This window comes from Rhinoraja longicauda, chromosome 16 (genome assembly GCF_053455715.1).
Source record: "Rhinoraja longicauda isolate Sanriku21f chromosome 16, sRhiLon1.1, whole genome shotgun sequence".
Classification (NCBI taxonomy): Eukaryota; Metazoa; Chordata; class Chondrichthyes; order Rajiformes; family Arhynchobatidae; genus Rhinoraja; species Rhinoraja longicauda.
In genome coordinates, this window is record NC_135968.1 from 32027700 (window position 1) to 32055306 (window position 27607).

The 27607-nt window shown below is 40.3% G+C and overlaps 1 protein-coding gene across 1 annotated transcript in view; it reads left to right on the forward strand.

The window, feature by feature from the left end:
- adam9b (ADAM metallopeptidase domain 9b) overlaps positions 1-27607 on the forward strand; it is a 42592-nt gene that overhangs the window by 3014 nt on the left and 11971 nt on the right. The window contains exons 3-16 of the mRNA XM_078413559.1: positions 687-763; positions 1959-2037; positions 3728-3804; positions 9567-9762; positions 11026-11091; positions 11180-11251; positions 13607-13776; positions 16315-16399; positions 19244-19380; positions 20992-21163; positions 22936-23025; positions 24744-24939; positions 27073-27178; positions 27274-27448. Of these exons, the coding sequence (XP_078269685.1) occupies positions 687-763; positions 1959-2037; positions 3728-3804; positions 9567-9762; positions 11026-11091; positions 11180-11251; positions 13607-13776; positions 16315-16399; positions 19244-19380; positions 20992-21163; positions 22936-23025; positions 24744-24939; positions 27073-27178; positions 27274-27448 (1698 nt within the window). The remainder of the gene's footprint in view (positions 1-686; positions 764-1958; positions 2038-3727; positions 3805-9566; positions 9763-11025; positions 11092-11179; positions 11252-13606; positions 13777-16314; positions 16400-19243; positions 19381-20991; positions 21164-22935; positions 23026-24743; positions 24940-27072; positions 27179-27273; positions 27449-27607) is intronic.

Genomic DNA, 27607 nt, shown 5'->3' on the forward strand with positions numbered 1-27607 from the left:
CATGCCAAGCCTGGTATTTTTCAACATCTACCTTGTTGTACTAAAATACTTCATCTTATATTAATTTTAAATTGACTAATATCTAGTATCACCATCCTATTTTGTAACAAGACCCACTCATCCAAATCTTTAATCTCCCAGGTCTACCTATTTCTCGATATCAATATACATTCAATTTAAAATCAGTTTCCTCACCTACAAATATTATCATAATTTATTTCCCTCCCTGCTTCTGCAGCCATTTCTAATCTGGGTTTTCCTAATCTTGGGCCTGTATTTTGGAATACCTTCCCTAACTTTTCCTCCTCTTTGCAATGAAATCTGATTTGAAGTTATTTTCAAACAGGCCTTTGGTCATTCCACAGAATTTAACAGGGGGAATTGATATTCCAACCAAATGATCTGTGGAGTTATCATATCATATCATATATACACAGCCGGAAACAGGCCTTTTCGGCCCTCCAAGTCCGTGCCGCCCAGTGATCCCCGTACATTAACACTATCCTACACCCACTAGGGACAATTTTTACATTTACCCAGCCAATTAACCTACATACCTGTTATTATACTTCAGTAGAGTTATGGAAGTCCATGACGTTTCATTTAAATATGTACTGATTTAATAAATTAAGTTACAGTCTTTTGTAACCAGTATAAAAGTATGAATTTTATTTTTATTATTGCAGGGACAATGGATGGATCAGGTATCCTATTCAATTAATTTGGATGGTGAAGAGAATATATTAAAACTTGAAAAGAACAAGTAGGTATTAATGATAATTTGTTTATCATTGAATATGCTGGCCTGGAAATTACATTGACTAACACAGCAATTTTGTGCAGTCAAATGATTGCATTCAGCTATGTAATTTCAATGCCAGTGGTGCTAATGATCCATGTCCCCCATGTCCATCTGCCCATGATTATCTTTGCTCCTCATGATCCTCTTCCATTCTGAGCCTTTCAATAGGCCATCCTCCCTCCCATAATACTGAAATTCCCAAATCCACTGCCGAACTCGCTTCTTCCAAAATTATCCTATTTGCAATGCATCAGGTCTTGTCTTTGGAGCATATATTTGACTGGGTCTTTGCACAAGACTGGTATAGATCTCTTAACCAGCACTTCAACACATTTTTTTCAGGCACCTTACATTTTCCAAACCTTTATTTATTTAGCAGGTTTTTGTAAATATGCTGTTAATATTCCAGATTAGGAAGATTCCTCTTTCTGTCTCTGCTAATTTCACCGAGTGTGGCAGCAGTGGGTTGCATTGGAAATGGTGCCACAAAGGCAAAAAAGAAACTAAATATTTGTTGTTCATTCACTGTTGAAACACGATTCATAGAAAATTGAACTGTGAATTGAAAATTGAATCTCAGACTTGGCTTCAATAGTCTGACAATCTGCACGATTTGGCTCAGGAATGTTCTTTGACAGAGATCAAGAATGATACACCTGTTTTGATACATCATGTTTCTGAGGACTAGCCAAGAACATGAAAGACATACTATTTTGAAGTTCAATGTTTTATTGGGTAAGTTAGCCTCTTTGCCCATTGTGAGACCAACAGCAGCAGCACTTGTTACATTGGATAAAAAGATAACTTGTTACATTATAGAAACAAGGAACTGCAGATGCTGGTTTACACAAAAGGACAGTGCTGGAGTAACTTTGAAGTAACACTAATCACTTTTTTAGTGTTCCTCCAGATGTTTGGTGTATGCACCATTTTGAATTTATACTGTATATGGTTACTTATCTTGTCACCGGTAAATCAATTTTATTGCATGAAACAGAATATATGATTATATTTCAAAGATAATTTTTTGTTTTGGAATGCCTCCAGTAGTTCTTATGCAGAAGTCTTTTTTTTAATTTTTAAACTATGTAAGCTGGAAAGTCATCAGTCAAGGACTTACAATCTTTATCTTTACTATGAATATTTTGTATTGTAGGAAACTGCTCGGTAAGGATTTTGTGCAATATACATATGGTAAATTTGGCAAAAAGAAGTCATCTCAACCCAAGATTCAGGTAAGTGCCAAAAGCACTTGGCAATATTAATACCACCATAAAGATTATCCAACAAAATTAGAAATATATGTACATAAATCATTAATTTTTGATGTCAACAAAACATAAAGCTTCACGGATAACTGTCCCTTCTATCTGGCAAACCAGAATACAAAGTGTTAATCATATTTTGCTAATAGGGTGCTTAAAATCTTGACTCTCTGATCCTGATAAGGGATATTTAATTAGGGTATTGTATTTAATTCTCTTGGTCGTGGAAGATTTGCAGTATATTTGCAGAGTACATTTACTGGAATGCAAACTTGGAGGGACTGCACAAACTCCAGTTGTATTTCATGGAACTTAGATTACATTTGATTAAGCGACAATTGTATGACCACAATTGCTGAACCTGGTCGTGTGGGACTTCAGGCTTCTCTACCTCCTGCCTGATGCGAGTAGTGAGAAGAGAGCATGGCAGGAATCCTTTTTAATAGATGCCCCCTTCTTGAGGCAGCGCCTCATGTAGATGTTTTTGATTTTGGGGAGCTCTGAATCCATGATGGACTGGACAGAGTCTACCATTCTTGGCATCCTCTTGTCTTCCTGTTAGATGGAATTGCTAAACCAAGCCATGATGAAACCAATCGGCATACTTTCAGCAGTACATCTATAGAAATTTGTTAAAGTATTCAAAGACAAGCTGAATATCTTTAAACTTTTAAGAAAGTAGAGGCATTAGTGTGCCTTCTTCATGTTTACAACACCCTTTTAGTCATGCTCAAGATCTTATGTTCAATTATTGGCAAGCACTGCAAGTCCATCTGGCACATCCATTATGGTCTGATACAATTTCTAGGACATGTGATCTTTCAATAAGCTTACATTAATTATGATCAAATTCAGTATTTTGGAATTTTGCAACAAGTCAATTTCCTGGCTATTTTGTTGCTATTTAGGGTTACCCTAACAGATAAGGTTTCTCTTTCAAAAAAAGAAGAAAACTCCAAATCTAAAACAATGTCCCAGAATAGTGAACTGATGAGTAATATTTGTAGAGAGCAGACACACAAACTGGATTAATATAAATAGGTATTTAATGGTTGCCTCTGACATGGTGGACCAAAGGGCCTGCTTTTGTGCTGTATGACTGTGACTTAACAATTTTTTTGTGCATTCCTTTATGTATCTGTTTACTGTGATTTGCTTCCATCCATTGTGCTGGAGCAAAGAAAACCAGTTCCTGGTCACTGATCTGTTGGACAATATGGGTGGGTGTGGGTATATGCACTTCTGTGAGCTCAGGACTAATTCAGTTTTAATCTGATCATAGTTCTTTAGAGAGCAAACAGCACATTCTTAGGTCGCCTACAAAGAATGGTCAATCAAACAATAATCTGGAGAAATGTGTAGGAAGGAACTGCAGATGCTGGTTTAAACCAAAAATAGACACAAAATGCAGGAGTAACTCAGCGGGCCAAGCAGCATCTCCAGAGAGAAGGAATGGGTGATGAATCTGGAGAATGTACTCAGCCCTGGCACTAGTAGGAAGGGAGCAAAACCGCCACGGGTGGAGAAAGTATATAGAAATCTTTCTGCACACCACTCAGCTCTTCAATGAACACAATCTCATAATTAATGCTGGCACCATTATGCTTATTACAATTGCTACACTTGTTAACTAATTTATATAATGAATCATTTATTTCAGGTCCACTGTTACTACCATGGGATTGTGGAGGGTATTACTAATTCAAAGGTTTTGCTCAGCACATGTGTTGGTATCAGGTATTGTATTACAGCAGCTTTTAGTTTGCAATAAGAAACATTCTTAAATTCTATTAAATTTAGCTGAATATTTTATTTGAAACAAATCATTTAAACTTGAATTATGCTGTATTTCGCTTCCAAAATTCTTGAGGAAGTAAAACACGCATGACTTATCATGTCTCAGAACTTGCTATCTCTCAAAAATGTTTCAAAATGGTACAGGTTCAACTAGTTACTGCTTGGAATGAAGCAACCTGTTTGATGAGACTACATCATTTGTGCATAGCTGTGGGTGAGATATTGGCCAAGACATGAATCGAACATTCCTCTCCTTCAAATAACACTGTAAACACTCCTATATGGAAGCGGACTCCAGTCAGTTTTAAATATTAGCCAAGAAATTTCTAGCACAAATTCCCCCCAAAATTCTTAATCCAGAGCATGCTTTGTTGTAAGGTAGCTCCTATTTTACCTGACATTTCTGATAAATACCCCCCCCCCCCCACACACACACACACTCACACACACACACAGGCAGCCAACTCACGTGATGTTACCAAGTGTCAATTTCACTTTGGATTGAGTTAGAGGACAGGGGATTGCAGAGCAAGCTGCTTAGGTGTAATTCAATCTATTTTAAAATTATACAGTCCACATTATGTTAGCACATACATTATATTTAATGGAAAATAATATACTAATATAACAGACTTCTTTTGCATCAATCAATCAATGCATCAAGCACATTAGACTGAGATTAAAACCAGGAAATGCTGGGAAAGCTGAACAGATCAGGCGAAGAAAAAGTCGTTCTAGGTCAATAAAAAAAGAACTTCAAATGAGGTTAAAGAAAACCCAGAATTTCTTCATGGTGAGAATTTCTGAAAGGTGTGGCAATAAATTAAAAGCTGTTGCAAAACAAAATTCCACTGGTTTTGGCAAAATGTTAGAGTTGTGATTGCAATCTCAAAGTATTTTGTTGGCTGAAAACTGCTTTGGAGCGGCCTGATGGAATGCGGAAGGTGTCACTGAATCTAATTCTGGCATTTAAACAGGAAATGCTGGAAATACTCAGGGGGTTTGGAAATATTCCAATAACAGGTGATCAACCTGCAGTGTTAAAACGTTATGTTCTGCAACATTATCTGTTATTGTTTCCAATTTACAACATACGCAATATTTTGCTTTAGGACAATGATCAAAAGTTGTTATCAACAGCCTCAAATTATGGGCACTCTGCAAAGTGTGAGTCAGCTACTCTCACTTACATAACATGGTGTTGTAGCTCATTTCAATGTATGGGATTGAAAGTTGACCATGTACCTTGCAGTGGAAGAAATAAATGCCAGACTAAAGTGCCATTATTAAACAGCAGCTTATGTAACTGTTTAGAGTTGGTGCGTCGCGTGGAGAAAAGGAAATTGCACTACATCTGGATAATCTTTTATAATTAGCAAATAAACCAGAGAGAGGATGGGGAAGGTTTTCTTTGGTTAGTGCGTTGCTATGAACCAGAACACAATGTCTGAAAGGATGATGGAAATGAGTGAAAACTTGCAAAATAAAAAATGAGTAGATAATATATTTGAAAGTAAGGGTTATTTCTGAGCCATGGGGGGGAAAAAGAAGGACGTTGGGACATATTGGATACCTCTCTAAATGAGCTTGTCAATTTCAATAGTCATTGTGCTGCATATTTCTGTAGCTTGGAAAGTCCCAGTGTAGCAGGCAATCCCATTAATTTTTAGTGGTAAATCCAGTCATGTCCCTGTGTAATTTCACAGTAAACCAACATGGTTTTGAAATGCCACCACCATTTCAATGGGGCAAAGTTTAAAGAAGATATGTGGAGCACAGTTTTTACACAGAGAGTAGTGGGTGCCTGGAATGTGCTGCCAAGGGTGCCAGGGTTAATGTTGTTAATGATAATGCCAGGATAATGATGTTTTGGAGGTTCTTAGATGGGCACATGGATGCACATAGAATGGAGGAATATGGATCATGTGCAGGCAGATGAGATAGGTTCAGCTTGGCAATATGTTCGGCACAGACATTGCGGGTCAAAGGTGCACTGTGCTATATGTTTTTATGTTGTATGTTCAATATCATTCCCAACTATCTTCAATTTTTACCTGCAATTTTTACGTGCTGCTTTTGGTTTTCTGAGCAATATTGGAATTCCCCACCATTGAGTTCTTACTGTAAGTTTGATACTTCTCCTCCCCAGCCCCACCTTCTCCTCAGTCTCCTCTGCTCATCCTTCAAATCAAGTCTTGCCACATCCCTTTGTCAACTGGTCATTTACATAATTGAGAGCAGTAAATATCAGTGTGTATCATCAATTTAGATTCAACATGAATAAGTTATTTATTGAATCTGATTTATATTGAAAACTAGCAAGGAAATTCTTAATTTACTTCCAGCTCCCTTAGGTGCAATGAATTGCAAGTGCAAAGTTCCTATGTAAAGCAGGTGTAAGGCATTGAGTCACTTGGATATCCGTCCTCCAGAAATGCTGCGTGACCCTCTGAGTTACTCCAGCACTTTGTGATTTTTTGTTTAATAGGGCTGCAGTTGTGAGAGCAGACGGAGGAAGTTTGGTATTGTTTACACCCAGGTGCCTTGTGATTAATTTAACACAGCTCATGTGTGATATTGTTGGTTGCATTGCACTCAGCACATTTAAGTTAATTGTATGAATTTATCAACCAAATGTTATCCTGGAAGTCTACACCTGATGGTATGCGGAATGTAAATTCTCCAATCTCTCAGAGCAATGAAGAACTTTTTCGTAGTGGTTGATTCAGGTGCAGACTAGTTTATTGTCATATACATCTGGTTGCAATGAAATTCCTTGCATATATGAAGCTGATAGAGTACCCAGTACACATGATGGCAAAGAAAGAAAATGCACTGAAGTGATTAATTATCATTGCATCAGTGTGAAAGGACCAGGATAGGTTATTGGTGATATGACCACTTAAGAACTTGAATCTGTAGACCATTTCTAGAAGAGTTCCATTGATGAGGACAGGGTTGTGTTCATCCCCGTCGTTCCATCCCGTAGATCAGCAACCAACTCTTTTGTCTTGCTGATGTTAAGGACTAGCTTGTTGTTCTGACACTATGGCACAATGTTCCCGATCTCTTCCAGGAGTTTAGAGATGAGCTTATTCAGTATTATGGCGTTGAAGGCTGAGTTCTAGTTAATTCAATGAAAGCATTCTGTCGTAGGTGTTCTTATTGTCAAGGTGACACAAAGCTTGAATGAACGACATGGGAGATAGCATCCTCCATGGCCCTATTTTTCTTGCATGCAAATGGTAAGGAGTCTAGAAGACTGATGCAAGTGTGGGCCATTACCAGTTATTCAAAATACTTCATTACGTTCGATAATGCAGTTGCTGGGCTGTAGTTATCGAGCCAGGTCACTTTACTTTCCTTGGGTGCTGGGACAGTGTTGTTAAAGCAGATAGGGACGGTAGACTGATGAAGTGAGAGGTTGCAGATATCAGTGAATATTGGCCTGTGGATTGGCACAGGAGCTCAGAACTCATCCAGGGACTCTCTGTGGGTCATCCGCTTTCCGAAGGTTTACCCTTGAGAAAGCAGCTCAGACTTCTGCCATCGATATGAATGGGACGGAGCCTGATGAACAAATGTTTTGTAAATGTAAAGATTGGCAGCTGATGATATTCAAGGAAGTACAGTTTATTATATTAACGTTATGTTGAATTGTGAAGCGGTGAATCAGGCCATTCAGCCCTGCGTCTCTATGCTGATTTCTCAATGTGTTCCTTCTCTCAACTTCCTCCATCTTAGCCTGTTATAATAATAATAATAATAATGCATTACATTTATATAGCGCTTTTCAAACACTCAAAGACGCTTTACAGGGATTTCTAGAACATAGAGAAGTGAATAAATAGATAAATAAGTAAATGAACAGAGAAAGGAGACAGAAGGTGAGGTGACCTTCAGTGGTTGAAGGCAGTGCTGAAGAGGTGAGACTTCAGTGATGTTTTGAATGTGGTGAGTGAGGAGGAGTCTCTGACGGTTTGGGGTAGTGAGTTCCATAGGGTGGGAGCAGCGATGGAGAAAGCCCTGTCCCCCCAGGATCTGAGTTTGGTCCGGATGGGGGGGGGGATGTTATCACATCCTGGAATGTTTTACACAACTGGTTTTACATCTGGTATCAACTGGTTTTGGACCTCAAATAAAAAGCAGGTTTGTCAAAAATAGTACATTATTTAGTATTGGGGTAACCGTCAGATTTTGCAAGTTCATCTCATGTTTCACATTTCTGTAATTTTAATTGTCATGTGGAAGGAACTGCAGATGCTGGTTTAAACCGAAGATAATTAAAAAATGCTGGAGTAATTCAACAGGACAAGCAGCACCCCTGGAGAGAAGGAGTGGGTGATGTTTCAGGTCGAGGCCCTTCTTCAGACTGAAAGTCATGGGAAAGGGAACTCTCTCCACGTCATCATCTATATCTCCCGTTTCCCTTTCCCGTGACTTTCATTTTAATTATCATGTAGTCCTTTAAAGGCTAGATGGCATCAGAATATTAGAGATTTATAAAATGCAAAAGTGTTGAATAGGTTTTGCCATTCTAGTTTTACTTTTGGAAACCAGTGAGAAAATTCTAATGTTCTCCATGACGGGTATTTTTGACAGCAATATAAAGAAACTAAAAGAAAAATAACCTTCTTGCGTCGTGGATATTTATTTGTCTCGGCATTGTCAGTATTCATGTGTAACAATGAAATTCACTTGCAGTAAGCCATTTAGAGTATTGCCATGTGAAAGAAAGAATGAATGGTCGCAACTTTTACAAACTCTGCATGTCCCACTGCACTCCACAACCAGTTGAGTATTTTAATGCTATCTGAAGAAGGGTCTCGACCCGAAACGTCACCAATTCCTTCTCTCCAGAGATGCTGCCTGTCCCGCTGAGTTACTCCAGCATTTTGTGTCTACCTAAGTATTTTAATGCAGTCACCATGGCAATTGAGGGAAATGTACAGTCAACCATTCACACAGCAATGTTCTAGGAATAATAGTGAGATGAATTGGTTCAGTGGTATTGGGAGAAGGTAGTAGTCAAGGTACCTGGAGAATTCTTGCCTAGACTCTGAAGAAGCATCCCAATCTGAAACTCCTATCTATGTCCTCCACAGATGCTGCCCGACTTGCTGAATACTTCAGCACTTTGTGTTCTATACAAGATTGCTCATCTGGAACCAGGAGTATCTTTTGTATTGAAAGACTAGACAACACCCTAGTTTGATATCTTATCCAGAATATAACACCTCTAAAGGCTCTTAGGCCTAAGTTGCCCACATCGACCAACATGCCCCATCTACACTAGTCCTACATGGCCTATAATCCCTCTAAACCTATCCTATCCATGTACCTGTCTAAATCTTTCTTACATGTTGTGATAGTATCTGCCTCAACTACGCCTTCCAGCAGCTCGTTCCATATGCCTACCACCCTTTGTGTAAAAAAAGTTGCCCCAGGTTCCTATCAAATCTTTCCTCCTTCACCTTAAACCAATGTCCTCTGGTTCTTGATTCCCCTACTGGGTAAAAGACCTTGTGCATTTTCCTTATCTATTCCTCTCATTATCTTATACACTCCTATAAGATCACTCCTCATCCTCCTGCGTTCCAAGGAATAAAAGTCCTGGGTCCAAGGAATATAGTCCTAATTTATTTATTAATCATTACAGCCACTGGATATTGTCTACTCACGCATTTGTGTCATTATTTCAGGGGAATTATTTTTATTCTTGAAAAATGTTATATAATTGAACCCTTGGATGGTTCATCCACATTTGAGCACTTGATCTACCAAATGAAAGACCTGGAGGTCGAACCCGCGAAGGTGTGCGGTGTACCTCACCATGACGGACCTGCGAATCACACCCATCATCACTTGAACAATGGAAGTATACTACACAATCTAAGGGTACATAAAACACTATTTCATTGTTCATGCATTTAAAAACATGATGTCATTAAGAGAAAACTAAGAGAAGTTGCAAAATATTGCATTAGTATTTATCCAAATGCAGAAAGTAGACTACAATTTGAAAATAGGATAAAATAGGGAAAAATGGGATTAATGTAGAATTATTGTACATGGGAGGAAGACAGTGGGTTGGGGGGGGGGGGCTTGTTTCCATGCTGTATTTCTCTATTTAGGAAGGTACAGATCAATCAATCAGAATATGGCACCTTTACCAGCTGCCACTCGGCTTGCACCTTTGTTAAACAGGTCATTGGTTTGTCAATGACCCTGCTTGAATCATGGACTGTTTTCATCCCTGCCCATTTGCAAAAAAAGGAAGCATGTGGGGAGTAAAAGCTCCAGGAGTTGTTATCTATTTTTCAGCTGATCCGCTGCAATTGTTTTACTGAGCAAGAGCTGCGACATGTTTTTAAATTGTGTTATGAAGGTAAAGCCCCTACAATTCACTGTTCTTCCATTCAACCAGATTCCAAATATTATTTATTTGGTAGCTTTGTCTATGTTTTGTAACATGGATTTATTATACGCGAGCATAAAAAAGTTGTTCTCGCATTCTGTTTCAAATGGTCTCTCAAGCTAAATACTGGTGGAGACATCTTTTACAAAATAAATTTATAAAAAAGCACATTTAGACTAAGAAAGATTGTTTATTCTGGCATTCACTGACTACATGGTAGGATGGGCAGGAAAAAATTGAGAGCTTGTTCACTTTGATTTAATCAGTCTCATAGTTAAGATTTGTACATCACTGTTCATCTTATCCAAGTTTAAAGAGCAAGGAAAGAACAATGAACAGATTATTCATAGGCTGCTTGTGGCAAACAATTTTTGTTTTATGCAATCTGAAAAATACATGTTATATCTTGATTGTACAATGGATTTACATTTGATTGGTTATGTTTGAGCAATTAAACTACAATAAAATGTGCTAACTTAAATTAATTTTAACGCACTTGGGAGAATCTGGTACCTTTTTCATACTTTTGGGTCTTGAGTAGTTTCCACTTGCAATATTACAATATAGTTAGAAGTAAGTATTATTTTTGTGAATGTTCAGACATTGTAGAAACAAAGTAAGATCCTCTGTGTAATGGAAAGCAATGTGCAATAGGATTCTTGCATATCGTATGCAAAAGTTAGATTTATTTTGATATTTCTATTGTGATCCAATCTTAACATATCTTCATATTTAACCATTAGGTAAAACGAGCCATTTTGGGAAGAACCAATTATGTGGAGTTGGTTTTGGTTGTTGATAATGACAAAGTAAGTATTAGTTTTTAAAAATTATTTCAAAATTAAATTCTATGGAGATCAGCCTCACTTAATTTTGGTGAATCTTTGTATTTTCCAGTACAATCTTCACAACAGAAATGAAACTTTAATTCAGAATCAAATGGTTGAATTGGTTCACTTTGTAAATGGAGTAAGTATTATCATTTTTACAAAGTTCAGTTCTGTAATCTGAGTTTGCCTTCGAACATTCATGTAACATAAGCCCTGTGAGAAAAAAATGTTTCATGAGGTGTTGGGTAGAGGCAAGTAGATTGGAGATCAGATGTGGATCGCATGGATGGGAGGTCAGGTGTAGTATGGTATAGTTCAGATGGTGATGGGAGGTCAGGTATGATATGGTTCAAATGGTGATGGAAGGTCAGGTATGATATGGCTCAGATGGTATGCTGAGTGTCAATAGCAGCAATCAAAATATGATTCAGGTTATTTTTTCCAGGCAGAGATTCATGGTGTATGGTACACATGTCATCCCTCTATCTATTCTGTACATCATCAAAAACATTCAGCACTAAACTTGATTGTGTTCCAGGATATTTCCATTAATTTACAGGTAGTACAGACCTTAGATTGACTGAATGCCAATTTAATACTGGCAATACAAAATCAACAAAATACATCTGATACCCAGACAAGTGGAAAATCAGCTTTAATTAAAAAATCACAGTTTTTACTCAAGGATGTTAAAGAGCAACAATTCATCAAGACCGCCTTAACCTACCTGATCTTCCAGTTGCTCAGCACATTAACTCCCCCTCCCATTCCCAATCTGACCTTTCTGTCCTGGGCCTCCTCCATTGTCAGAGTGAGGTCCAGAGCAAATTGGAGGAACAGCACCTCATATTTCGCTTGGGTAGCTTACACCCCAGCGGTATGAACATTGACTTCTATAACTTCAAATAGCCCTTGTTTTCCCTCTCTCTCCATCACCTCCCCCTTCCCAATTTTCACACCAGTTTTACTGTCTCCGACTATATCTGATCTATGTCCCGCCCACTCCCCTGACATCAGTCTGAAGAAGGGTCTTGACCCGAAACGTCACTCATTCCTTCTTTCCAGAGATGCTGCCTGTCCCGCTGAGTTACTCCAGCATTTTGTGTCTACCAACAATTCATCAAATGTTGGTTATTAATTGAAGAAGTGATGTCTCAGTTTGTGAATGGGAAATGTGGGTCTTTCCTGTTCTTGCTGGCCTACAATAAATTTATGAGATATTTGCACACTTGGAAATCTTCAGGCCCAACACTGTTGCCAGCTACTTACTCTTGGAGATACTGTAAAATTCACAACTCACATAGATATATCGGTCACATTATCCAACATCATTCAACGTAAACAAGAGCTTAACTAATGAGAAGACCCCATCCTTCCAAAAAATTGTGATATAATAGCAGAAGTATGCAGATGCCATGCACTACAGTCATTTCTGTCCCATATCTGTTTACCCAATTGTACCATTCTCACTGTGCAAAAGGCGTTACAATTAACCCCATACATTTTAAAGTTAATTTTATATGAATGGTAAGTATTTTATACTCAAAGTATTTCTGAGTTCTTTTCCCTTTTAATGTTTTCCTCAAGTTATTTTTCATGTGTGGCGGTGCTGCGCAGCCGCTGCGGCTCAACTGCAGTCCGTTTGTCTTTTTTGGGGGGGTTTTTTGGTCTTAATTGTAAGTAGATGTGATGTAATCTTTTTTGTGGTTGTGTACTATGTGTGGGGTTGGGGGGGGGGAGTGTGGGAACTATAAAAATTGTCTCTTCCGAATGGAGACGCGACCTTTTTTCTGGGACGTGTCTCCGTTCACGCTGTGGCCTACCATCGGCCAAACACCTGGAGCTGGCGGCCTCCAGCTGGGACCACCTGGGGATCTGGTTCGCAGAGCCCGCGGACCGGACTGTACTCACCACCTGTGGAGCTGGCTGTCTTCGGAGGCTGTGGTGGCGCTGCGAGTGTGGCTGCGACTCGCCTTCGGAGGCTTTGGCTGCGGGCCGTGGGCCCTGTGGACGTCTGAAGCTCGCAAGTCCCTGGGTGGGGGCCGACTTCGGGAGCTCCGGCAGCGTCTTCGTCCACCCCGAATCGCGGAGCTTGGGTCGGCCCGCTGCGGACCTTTCACCGTCCGGCGCGGCCTCGAATAGGCCGCGGGATTTTCCACCGCCCGGTGGGGGCGTCAGTGTCGGGAGCCCCGACCACCCCGACGTGGCAATTTCGACTGCCTGATCGCGGGAGGAGACGGCAGGGAAGAGAAAGACATTCTGGCCTTCCATCACAGTGAGGAGGTGACTGGAGAAGACTCACTGTGATGGATGTTTTTTGGTTAATGTTGGTTTTGTGATTTTTATTGCCTCTCATTTTAGACTGGGGGTAACATAATTGTGTCCAAAAACATGTTTTTGTATGACAATAAAGGCTATTCTGATTCTGCCTCCGATTAAATAGATACACATCCATCCCTGGAAAATATTAACTGGCCTCTGCATGATCCTTCAGTTTTACAGCTCTCTGAATGTGGGTGTTATATTGACTGGTCTGGCGATCTGGAAGGATGAAGACCAGATTGCTATCACTTCAAATGCGCGGGAGGTTTTGGATAATTTTATAAGATGGCGTGAACGAATCCTGCTCCCTGAGCTGCAACATGACAGTGGACACCTGATTCTGTAAGTTTATTTGTGTGGAATATTCCTCGAGTTTCTTTCTATCTTTTACTGTGAAGTCAGTGAAGGCTTCCTTAAACATAAATCGAAACATGCTTCAATACTGCAATCTCTTGCTACTCTGTGAAGCAAACCATCAAGTGAAAATGGTTAGTGGTACCCAGTATTTAAAGAAATTAATATGAACTGCCAGATACTATCGACCACAGTTTTATCTTCCTCACAGTACAATGGATCCTTTTGGTCTTCCATTTTATTGCACAATTTACATGCTTTTTAAACTGAAGCTGAAGCCACTTAATTATTGCTTTAACAATTGCATAATTTTTAGTATTATGCTTCTTCACCTATAATATATTTGAAAAGGTTTCTTGATAATTTTGGACTCTTTTTCATATCCGTCTTCAGGTCCAGAACATAAATGTCTCTTTACCTGAGCTGTGATGTTTGAAAGACGTTACAGGCATCTTTTCAATTGTTGTTTTTGATTGTTTTAGTCATGGTATATACAAATTGTTTCAGACTACAAGATATAAACAATGAATTATAGCTTCATAGCTTCCGGCCTTTGTCTATTCTCTCTGCGATGAGGTTGAATATGGAATGCTAAATGAAAAAAATGGCAACTGCAGTGCTTTCTGAGGGGATTAGTGCTGCTGCATATATTGGACCAGGATGGTTTCATTATGCTTGATGCTCATGCTGATAACATTTTAATATTTGCTATGGAACTGATGATGACACCTCCCATTTTGGAGCACTTTAAATCCCAAACTAGCTCTTGGAACACTTTGTCCTGCTGCCTCACTTTTAGCAACAGTCATTGATCATTCCCAGTGTACCCAAGTTTAAGTTTACTCTGTAAATTATTATTTAAAGAGCCATACACAATTTCTGCTCAAAACTCTAATTACACATACACCTTAATTGGCACATACTATCTGGTATAGCGCCACCAGAGATTCATCACAGTGCAGCAACCAGTAGAGAAAGCCATCGCCAGACCACAGATGTACGACATCCCCTATTCGGCCATGAGCCCGCAAAGAGTCGGCTAAAGTCCAGAAAAAGCTTCCTCAACGAAGTTGAACCAAATGCTGAAGCTGAAGGTACTAGAGTTGCATTATGGGAAGAGAGACTAGCCAATCTCCCATCAACGACATCCATGTCCATAAGTGCCAAAGAAGAACTTTGTCCTGGGGCCGATCAGCAACATACCGAACATTTATTGCCCATCTATAATTGTCCTTATGAACGTGGCAGTGATCAACTACAATTGAGCACCATGTGCATTTAGGAGACCACCACCCAGGGTAGATCTGTATCACGTTTACACCAAGGTAACGATGGCTGAATTTCTCTGCTAAATGGCATTAGGAAATGAGATGGATTTTAACAACAATGAAATAGACTTTGCATTCATCATTATTGCAGCTAATTATCATTCTGTTTTCAAATTCCAGATTACTATTGGATTTAACCCTTTAGCTGCCATGCTGGTCCTCTGGATTGTTAGTCCAGGTTTCCAGATGACCAATCTGTTAACTGCATCCTCACCACAGCATTCCTTAACTTCTACACCTTAGAATCCTTTCAAGGAGTTGCCACTGATCTCTGCCCCCTGCTGCATTAAAGAGATTACACTCTTTAGTCAACAACAATGGCGTGCGGAGGAACATTGTTTGGGGGCATGATTGGATTCCCAAAGGTGCAGGGTCTCATAAGCTGCATGTATTTGCATTCATTGTAATCATTGATAACCGTGAACTCTTCCTTAGCAGGAAGGCCTTCCACTCTCTATGTGCTCAGCTGGTAGGCAACCACAAACACAACAATAAGATGGTCAATTCCATCTTCCCAGTGAGAACACACAACATGCTGTTGTAACTGGGCATGATTACTTAGAGAGCATGGTTTATCATGTGCATGGCTAGACACTTGGAGACAAGAGGAACAACATTACATATCCCACCTGGGTGGTCTACAACCCAATGACATAAACATTGAATTCGCCAATTTGAGCTAACCCCAAATCCCCCCTGTCCTTTTTTCTCTCCTCCTATTTACGCTTGACCTCTCTCGACCCTCTCCTTCCCACCTTCCCCACCCTGATCATTATTGCTTTATTTCTTTTTCCCCTCCCCGCACACTCCTCCCACTCGACTCCCTTCTCCTCCCCACTGGAAGAGGATGGGGAAAGAGAGGTGTATAGTGGGAAAAAATGGGTGCACCTCCAGATGGGGCCCAGGGAAGGGGGTGAGGAAAGCGGGGGGGGGGGGCATGCTACATAGAATTGGAGAATTCAATGTTCATACCATTGTGTTCTAAGTTACTAAATGGAATATAAGGTGCTATTCCTCCAGTTTGTGTGTGGCCTCATTCTGGCAGTGGGGGTGGCAGATGGGTGGAAATGAGTTAGGATGTTGTCTGACCCACTGAGTTATTCCAGCACTTTGCATCTTTTTTTGTAAAACAGCATCTGCAGTTCCTTGATGTTGCCTGAGAACATTAACACCGACTTACTTTTTGTTTCTGTTTCAGAGGGAAAGAACAGTTCCGTGGAATTCTAGGACTGGCCTTCGTAGGCACAGTCTGCTCTTTCAGACTTGGAGCTGGAATAGATGTTGTGAGTGATCCGCTTTATCACTACAGCTGAGCAGTTGAATAAATTGGGAATTTTATGTTGCTTAATGTATAATGATAGCAGAAATACCTATTTCAATCGTTTAATTCCTTTCAAAATGTAAGAGCCCGAAAGGATATTTTTATCCCTTTAGTGAGTGTGTATTTATATAAAGTTATTTAAATATATTTATTTTAAGTACTTTATAAACTTAATTAAACTAACCAAATTTCATACAAAAATGATAAACATTCGTAGCCTACAAAAAAACTTTAAAACTTGAGATTTGCATGCGTCCCCCCCTCAAACAAAAATATTTACAATAAAGATTATTCAATTAGTCTATTTTTATCTACTAAATTACTGCCATATCTGGGGAACAGTTACTAACTCCATTCTCATTAAGCTGAAAAAACAGAAAGATCACGATAGCAGACAGCTTGTATTTAATAAATCTCCATTCATCAATTGACCATGAAAATTGTCCTTTCGTTTTCATTTCATTGCTAGTATAATCTCTTTTCTAGCCATTTTTAATTTGTTATTCTAAAGGTTAAAAAAAATCATTATTGATATCACTTTAAATCTTAAGTTCTCTTGCATGTTTACCACATGGTTTTCTGCACCTCCGTCATTCTTTTTCCAGAATGGCAAGATAAGCAGTTATTTAATTCTTTAGCTATTTTGTTGTCTCTAAACTTTTGAAACCAAACTTTGCAATTGCCTCATCATTCCTTTCTACATTGTCCCTTATTTTTCCAGTCTTGTGTGCATCCTACATTATGTGGCACCACAAGGGTTTCTCGATTCACAGGCCATATTCTAAATGTAAAGATCCCCTATTCTTTTACCATGATTGCAGTGCATTTATGCTTGATTTTCCTCGAACTAATGCTTAATCTAAAACAACAAGGCTGAATGTAGTTGTATAATTAGTCTGCTAATTACAATGACCTTACATCTGGTTAGTAATAAAGTGATCTAGAAATTCTTCCATGGTTTACACGATGGAGTAGCACTGCAGGAAGACTTTTGCTAATTGTGTGCCAAATGGGGGACACAAATTTCATCTATACATCATACTTGTTCTATTCATGAAATTTAGGCCTTCTGTCAATAACATACTGAAGTCACACGTTAGTTGAAAAGTCACACACAAACTCAAACTTTGCAGTCTCGTGTCAGGTGGGGATGGTGAGGACCAAAAGTGCAAAATTCAAGTTGTATGAGTCAAGTGGTCACGTTAGGAATAGCCAGTGGCCAACGGGATATCGTGGGATCAATGGTGCATACATTGTGCTAGGGACCCCCTCACGTTCTACAAAGAAAGAAGAGGTGTTCACCTTGTGATGGAAGGCATTTACACCATCTGATGCCAAGGCCTTGCCTCCCTGCTGGTCTTCTGCAAAAGCAGACCTGGTCGGCATATTTCCAGACTATCCTGCGGTAAAGTCTTGCTGTTATTTCCTAAACACGATATGAGTTGCCTGTTGCACGTTGCTCAATCTCTTTGCCATACATAAGCTGGAAGAGGCTCCCTATTGTTTGCTCTGGGGTGCGCGCATTCTTACTCAATAGCATTTGTAGCTGTGTGTCTTCTTCCGTCACTTGAAAGTCACTCAAACCAAGACTCATTCAACCATTGCCCCCATGTTGGCTAACCTGCATTATTCCTGATACAGCAATGGCTCCGTTTTTAAATATTTATCTTTGTTTTCATATCCTTCTCTGCCTTTACCCTCTTCATTTCAATCATCATCTCCAGCTGTATCACCCCACGCGAGCGAAACCTGCACGAGATAACCCAGCTGTTGGCGGTTGTGCAGCAGAAAAACAGAAACAGAAACAGAAACATCTCTGTACTTATAAAAATATCACTCGACCCTGCATTTTAATTTTTCCATCACTCTGAATGGGTCTTCAATTGCTTACCAATCCCAGACCCACCCATTGTCTTAAATTCCCCACCCTTCAGAGCCAGAGCCAGAACCCCACTGCCTCTCTAGTTCTCCCTTCTTTTTTTTAGTCCTTGTATCTGTTCACTCAGCTTTCAATGTTCAAATAGCTCCTCACATTCATCCATTCAAACAAATATTCGTTCGGTTGCCATATCACCGTGGTTGGATGTGTGCCATCCAGGCGATTCTGATCTCCTGAACCGGGAAGGGCATGATCAGTAGATGCATGGGAAAACCAACCTTACAAATTTGCCTCCAAGTCACATGCCACCCTGATGTGGATGTACGTTGCCATTCCCTCGTTATATTTCGGCTAAAAGCATGGTGTTCATGAAGGTATCTCACCAGAGGTTCAAGAAATGCTGGAGTAACTCAGCAGGTCAGGCAGCATCTCAGGAGAGAAGGAATGGGCGACGTTTCGGGTCGAGACCCTTCTTCACTGAAGAAGGATCTCGACCCGAAACGTCGCCCATTCCTTCTTTCCTGAGATGCTGCCTGACCTGCTGAGTTACTCCAGCATTTTGTGAATAAATACTTTCGATTTGTACCAGCATCTGCAGTTATTTTCTTATACAAGAGGTTCAAGAAATCAGCTCAACACCACCACCTCCAGAGCCTTTACGGATTTGCAATGAAATCTGGGCTTCTCAGCAACAACCACCACCTTCCAAAAAGTGAACGAAACGAATATGGCGTCGTGTCAAGTTTTATTCGTTAACCTTCCCCCGAAGCATAACTTATATTTTGATATTTTAAAATTATAATTTATTAGAAGTATGAATTATATTTTACCATGTTAGAGATTCTATATAAATGGAAGTCACTTTGGTAATGTTTTGTTTCCCGCTTAGCAAATCCTGCAATCAAATCCATCTCTCCTTTTAACTAGTTCGCAGGCAGTGACGTGCCAAGGGCTGCAACACTTCTTGCTCATGAATTGGGGCATAACTTGGGCATAAGTCACGACGACGGTCGAACATGTCAATGTCCAGACTCTGGTGGCTGCATCATGTCTGGTACTCTTACGTAAGTACAAACTTTACTTATTTGATTATTCTTTTTCTGTGGAATTAATAGTCTGAATTATTTCCTATAGCTGCATTAGAATGTTTAAAGTTGTATTTCAACTAACATGATGGATGAGACGAACCTAAATCAAAACTTTATGGTAGGTTTATGGAAATTGGAGATTACCAACTAATTTGAGAAAATTGATCCTGGCAGATTATCTGTTAGGATGAAGGATTCACATTTCAGGACAATTATAAATGAAGAAATAAGGGGATAATGTGGAATAAATTACAATGACAAGAAGTAAATCACTTACTACAAATAAACTCACAATATAATTATTTAATCTAGATAGAAAGCCGAATATGAAATGCTTTGAAATATATCCAGGTAGAACACTGTACGGGCTTTTCATAGGCTAATAATGTAATCTAGATTAGAATCCTACAGCCATAGAGTGTGGAAACAGGCCCTTTGGTATGCCAGCTGCTCAGAAAAGGACAGGAAGGCCCTTCAGAGGGTCATCACGACGGCCCAGAAGATCACCGGCTGCTCACTGCCCTCCCTGGAGCACCTGTTCAGCCTACGCTGCCTCAGTAGAGCAGGCAACATAATAAAAGATCCATCCCACCCCGGCCACCGTCTGTTTGTTCATCTGCCCTCTGGTCGACGTTTCAGGTCGATCAAATCCCGAACAAACAGACTTAAGAACAGTTTTTACCCCAGGGCCATACGAGAAGTGAACACTACCTTTGCACTAGGCAACACCGTTAAAAAATCTTGTACTTAATATAATTGTATTTAATTGTATTTATGTATTTATTTGTTTTTGCATTTATTACATATATGTTTGTACGCACCGTCAGGATTGGCTATTTTTTAATTTCGTTGTACTCGTTGCAATGACAATAAATGAATATTATTATTATTATTATGTCCCAGCTACACTAGTCCCACCTGCCTGCATTTGGCCCATATCCCTCCAAACCTGTCCTATCCATGTACCCGTCTAACTGTTTCTTAAACGATTCTAAGATCTCTTATCATAGAATCATAAACTTATATTGCACAGCAGGAAGCCATTCTGACTATAATCTATATCGGTATATCTGAAAGGGCAATCCAGTGAGCCATAAACCGGTGCAACTATTTTTGTTTCAAACACTTAACCAATTCCCTTGTAAATTGATAATTAAATCTGGTTCCAATTTAATTTACGGCAGCAAATTCATGATCATGTTTATTAAATTGTGTATTCTAATTTCTCATCATCTGTCTTGCTGTTTTTACAAACATTGACATTTTAACTTGTCCTCTTGTTAACCAAAGATGTTTCCCTCTATTTGTGTTATCTAAACTCTTCAGGACATTGATTAAATCTACCCTTCAGTGTGCTAATTGAGAATAATCCCAATTTCTTGAGGACCTCTACATAACTGATCTATGGTATTAACTTAAATCACAAACAAACATCAATGCTAATTAATTCTTTCCAGTACAGAAATGCATTGTATATGTTTAAATCATCATTGCAAAAATTGCTTGGCCAAGATTAATTTAACAATTAATGGTAAAGAAAATTGGTTGGAATAAATTTATGTTGTATATCATGTCACTTTATTGCAGACGCTCTTCAAACTTCACTGACTGCAGTGAGAGCGACTTTATAAACCTAATTGAGAGAAGACAAGGCTTATGCCTTCAAAATAAACCCAACGAGGAAGATCAATATACCTTGCCATCTTGTGGCAATAATATTGTGGATGAGGAAGAGGAATGTGACTGTGGAGCACCAGAGGTTAAAAATTAAATTTCCTATTCTCTGATTCATTTCTATAACTTCTATTTTGTTCAATGGAGGCATGGGTAAGACTATTGACTAATGGTTGTCCTTAGAAACAAGGAACTGCATGTGTTGGTTTAAATAAAGGCACAAATTGCTAGAGTGACTAAGCGGTTCAGTCAGCATCTCTGGAGAACGTGGATAGGTGATGTTTCCAGATGGGACCCTTCTTTAAACTAATTGACCAATGGTTACCCTTGCTGTTCTTGACGTGCCGTCCTATTGATTCAAATATATTTAGCTTAGCAAACACAGATTTCATTCTCATCTTATTTTAACAACTTCACATTATACAAGAAAGCAAATACCCTTGTAATTTTACTTCCTGGTGATCTCCAAGCCTTTAAAAAAAAAAAGAGCACTTCCACAGCTCTGCTTCTCCAACCCCCTTCCTCCACATCCCACCCATCACTACTCCCCTCAGTAATTTAATAGTTTGAATTCTCTTAATTAACATTTTTATCCTTGTACTGAAATATCTCCATTGCCTTATTCCCTCTCCGTACTCTCATCACATTTCAGCTCTGCAATCTCCGACCCCCCCCCCCCTCTCAAATTTCACCTGCTCTGATTATAGCCTGTAGTCTGTTATCTCACCCTTTTATCACTCCGTCTGCTTGGCCTGGTGTGTTCCTTCACCATATTCCATTGGTTTCTCTGCCATTTCCATTCAAGCTTAAAACCCAGCTCTTTGTCCAGGTGTTTGGTCATTTCTTTTAATATCTCCATCTCCTTTGTGGCAGTTCTGCATCATAGAATAATTTTCTAGGCACAAAATAAGTACAGGTTATTGATATCAATGAAATGGTGAAAAGATCTCAAGATTAACAGTTGAATTTACCAATCATTAAGACCTGACATTGATCCGAAAAAGTGTCTTGACCCGAAACATCACACCACTGTATGTTTCTTTTTTTTTTTTTCCTAATCAGATGTGCAGCACTTTGGTCAACGTGGGTTGTTTTTAAATGTGCTATACAAATAAAATTGACTTGACTTGACTTGACATTCCTTTTCACCATAGATGCTGCCTGAGTTACTTCAGCATTTTGTGTCTTTCTTCAGTATAAACCAGCATCAGCAGTTCCTACTGACCCATTGATCTATTGTGCTTTTATCAATCAGCTTAAAGCAATTCTGTTAAAGTTCAACATATCACTGAACTCATCTTGCCATTAACTATTAAATAGTATTTCCTTAAATGCCAAAAATGTGAATAGATTTGGGCAGCAGAGTGGCACAGCTGTAGAGTTGCTGCCTCACAGCGCCAGAGACCTGGGTTCGATCTTGACCACGTGTGCTGTTTGTATGGAGTTTGTACATTCTCCCTGTGACCACGTGGGTTTTCTCCTTCCACACTCCAAAGACATACAGATTTGTCGGCTCATTGGCTTCGGTATCATTATAAAATTGTTCCTGGGATAGTGCTAGTGTACAGGGATCACTGGTCAACGTGGAGTTGGTGGGCCGAAGAGCCTGTTTCCATGCTGTATCTTGAAAGTAAAGATAAAATTAGAATTGGCCCTTCAGATAGGCTGTGTTTCCTTATGTGGCCAGTGCTGTAAGATTTATTACAGTTGCCTTGTTATATTCCATTGTCGTCTTAAAGAAAACAAGGTTAGGTTCAAACAAACAAATAGGATTTACAACTAATCCAAATTTTAAAAACTCCACGGAACAATTGTTAATTTAATACCATCAACTTTAATTTTCTTTATTTGCCTTAGAAATGTGCCAATCCCTGCTGCGATGCACGTACTTGTAAACTAACATCGGGATCAGACTGTGCCCATGGAAGGTGCTGTCGTGACTGCAAAGTAAGTTAAGTAAATACACTGTAAATGGAGAGGGCTTATATTTTGCAAAGTGACTAAAATGTTTGTACTCCGGTGATGAGGCATTCACCACATTCTTCTTATTGATTTGCAAGAATTGAAAGTAATTCAAGACCAAATAAAAAACTAAGTAGCTGGGGTCCCTGGGTTACAGATAACCAGACTTACAGAAATCTCTGTTTATGCAAATTTTCCTTGCATTTGTTATGCACTTATCGAGTGTACTCATTTTATAGTGCTAATAAAATGTTTTGTGTTAATTGTTAATGACCAGTTACAATATACACTCCATTAGTTTAATTATGGGTCATATTAGGGTGAAATGTAGCAAGTGTGTGAGGAGTGAAATGACAGAAAATAGACATTACTGCCATGGCAAAATCGGCTTACGGACTGTTCCCTCGTAGACCCTGTGCACTGCCTCTAATTTTTTTTACATCACGTATTAAATGAATAATGGATGAATAGGTTTGCTTCCCTCGGCTGAGTGGTAAAAGTAGAGTAAATCTGCAGAGTCCGATAGCTCCTGTGTAAAATTTTGCTCTTGACATACATTCCGAAACATTCTGTTTCTTACAGTGTGTTCAGACACAGCCTCTGTTGAGAGCCTGGTACCGTGTAGAGAATGCCTCCCTTTAAACATCCCGCTGTATTTGCAAAATGGTTTGGACAGACATGAGACCCTGTCCCCAGTCCCAGCAGCTTCTACGGCTGACATGGTCGTTAAATATTTGTGAATGTTTTTGGTGTTCACATTTAAAATTACTGCGGACCAGGTCGAAGTAAAAGTGTTCAAGAAGTTAAAACAAGTAAGAGTAATAGACAAAGCAGTCAGCCGTGCTCTGAATGAACAACATTTAAACCAACTTAAATAAATCAAACAAACATTTCCTGTCAGCTCAGTTCTCTCATTCATTTCAATGGGACTGTCTACTTGTAAACAGAAAGAGCTGCAGATGCTGGTTTACACAAAAAAGCACAGTGCTGGAGTAATTCAGCAGGTCGGGGAGTATCTCTGGAGAAAATGGATAGATGATGTTTCGGGTCAGGATGCTTCTTCAGACTTGGTGACGTTTCAGGATGAGATCCTTCAGTCTGAAGAATGGTCCTGACTTGAAACATCACCTATCCATGTTCTCCAGAGATGCTGCCTGACAGGCTAGGTTGCTCCAGCACTTGTGGCTGTTGTACTTGTGTCATGTACTAGAAGACCCTGCCACTCTCTTCAGCTGCTCCAAGTACAAACTTTAAGGCTTCTACTAAAAAATGTAGAACATAGAACAGTACAGCACAGGAACAGGCCCTTTAGCCCACATATCTGTGCCAAGAAAACTAATCTCATTTGCCTGCACGTGATCCATAGGTCTCCACTTCCTGCATATCCATGTGCCTATCTAAAAGCCTCATAAATGCCAATATCTTATTGGCTATCACAACCACATTTGGCAACATGTTCCAGGCCCTCATCACCGTCTGTGTAAAAAGACTTGCCCTGCACATCTCCTTTAAACTATGCCCCTCTTACCTTAAATCCCAGATTTAGTCCTGGCATCAGATGGAAGATCAGCCCCGGTAATACGTCAGTTATTTGCTATTCAGTAGCTGCTGAAGAAATATCAATATAAGATGCATTTCTATAAAAAAATACCACACAAACATCATGAGTAATATGTTGCTGGATCTAATTTTGTTGTGTGCAGTTCCATCCTGCAGGAACTTTATGCAGAGCAGCAAGTGATGTCTGTGACTTACCAGAGTACTGCAATGGCTCGTCATCCTTTTGCCAGCCTGATTTCTTTGTCCAGAACGGTTATCCCTGTGCAAACTTTATAACATACTGCTATGAAGGTGTATGTCAGACCTATGACTACCAATGTCAGATCCTCTTTGGCCTTAGTAAGTGTGATTGTTTTCATTACTGAAGAAACCCCATATTTATTCATGTTCTTTGTGTGAAATATATTGAGATTCATGATGAAAACATAATTGAATTTTTAAGTTTGGTGGGTGAAATTCCTCCCTCGGATGCAGCAGATATTAACATTTAAGCGGCAATAAATGTGTTTTATCTGGTGTTGCCCAAGTCCTAATCTGAAATAAGAAACATTCCCACAAACATTTTAAGGGCATTGATGTATCGTGGTATTTCATTTATATCTGTTGCTTTCACCTGCTGCTGTCACTGTGAAAAACCTGGTATTTGATCATTGTGTAACACCTCTTAAGACTAAACATGAGAGTTTTGACAAACACATGCACGTCTTTGGGTTAAGTGATTCAACCCACAGACATGCAGTTTCTGGAGTAATTGGTTTGTCTCCAGTTGGAAGGTGCTTGAATTAGTGGAGTAGCTGGTCGATTGGCGAGCCACTAGCCCTGAAGGCTGTCCCATGCCCTGCCACGGGAGTCTCCCAGCTTTCCTATCAGCAGGCTCTGCTTGTCATTCCGTGATAGCACTGCACTGAGTATTTTCAGTGCAACTGGAAGGCTGAAGTGATGCGAGGCTAACAGCAGCGTGAGACCGTAGCTTAATCCTGGAAATTCAAGGATGGGGTGGTGGTGGTGGTGATGGGGGAGCCTATTTGGTGGGCATTGACATTATAATTGCTTGCCCAAAATAACAATAAAGAAAGCAGTGGCAACTTGGGCAAGCAATTAAATGAAAGCAAGGTTCTGGCCCTATTTTTAAACTATTTTCTCTTAATTTTCAAGAGTTTTTCATACTCCCTGCTTTTCCAAGATGATTAACGTGGAACTCAGAGGTTTCTCAGTGTTTTCCTTATTTAGGGTTAGGATGGTTGCGTGTGAGGCAACATCAGTCAAGAAAGCTCAGAGGCAGGAAGCAAGGCCATGAGTGCCTACGCCAATCAGCTGTGAGGTGAAGGAAGTGACATGGTTAGGTGCCCATGGTCTGATCACACGATACCCCCCTCCTCACACACATGCTAATGAATGCCAGGGAAGAGGGAGAGGGAGAGGGGTGCACCGCACCATGAGTTTGGCAAACTTGTTGAAGAATGCACAATAGTGCTCAGTGGACCACACCGTACCATCAGGTCACGTGGCGGCGCCTAACGGCAGCGGCTGACTAGCAGTCTGTCCGTCTTTCTTTTCCCTTTTTTTGTTGTGTGTCGGTGTTGGGATGGTTTTTATATATATTTTTTTGGTTGTGTATGTGTGGGAGGGGGTGGTGGTGTGGGTGGGTGGGGTGGGTGGGGGGGGGACTTTTCTCTTCCTCACGGCGCGGGGTGCGGCTCGGCTGCGGGGCCTAACATCGCCCGCTGCGGCTCGGCCGCTGGACTTTACATCACCCGGTGCGGCTCGGCCGCTGGACTTTACATCCCGGTGCGGCTTGGCCGCTGGACTTAACATCGCCCGGTGCAGCTCGGCTGCGGGGCTTAACATCGCCCGGTGCAGCTCGGCTGCGGGGCTTAACATCGCCCGGTGCAGCTCGGCTGCGGGGCCTAACATCGCCCGGTGCAGCTCGGCTGCGGGACTTTTCACCGCTGGTGCAGCTCGGCTGCGGGGCTTAACATCGCCCGGTGCGGCTCGGCTGCGGACTTTACATCGCCCGGTGCGGCTCGGCTGCGGACTTTACATCGCCCGGTGCGGCTCGACCACGGGACTTAGCTGCGCAAGGCTTGGTCGCGGGCCTTTCATCGCCCGGTTCGGCCGCGAGACGTTTCAGCGCCCGGTGCGGGGACTGTGCGGGTCGGTCGGGGACGAGCTGTCTGTCCGTGGGCGTGGGGAAGAGAGTGGAAGTTTTGTTGCCTCCATCACAGTGAGGGGGTGTTTGGAGTCACTGTGATGGACGTTTGTGTTGGGGCTATGTGTCTTGTGTTCTTTTTTTCTATGACTGCTAGGTAGTTTCGTTCGGTACTTCGGTACCGAACGACAAATAAAGCTCTGTTATACCTGTTATACCTGTTATATGCCAGGTAGATGTCAGGTTGGTCAATTAAGCCCATTGTTTTGGGGAAAGCATTATAGAAAGATCAAATAACACTATCCCTGTGATACATTCCACAGGTTCACGACGTGCACCAGATAAATGTTTCGAAGTTACAAACATGCACGGGGACAGGTTTGGCAACTGTGGACTCCAAAATTCAAGATTCAAACCATGTTCTCGAGGGTATGTAAATGTACGAAAAATAATAAAATGAAAAAAAATGATTTTTGATCTATTTTTTAACTTGATGAATTATCTTGTATTCCTTGCACTTTCAGCAATGCTGCATGTGGTAAAATTCAATGTATTGAAGTGACAGAGAGACCCTTTGGTGTTGACACAAGCAATACATTTATTGATGGTGTTGAATGTGTAAATGCTGACTTCCATGTGGGTACAGATGTCACTGATCCTTCTTATGTGAACACAGGCACTGGCTGTGCTAATGGCAAGGTAACTATAAAGCAATGCAACAAACAAGCAATGGTCATGGATATTAAATATAAAAAAATTATTGATCTGGCATTTTAATGAAACAAGAACATGAAAACACTGTAAGCACTCAGCAGTGAGGAATGAGAAACCGAGGTGCCGTTTCACGTTGAAGTCTCT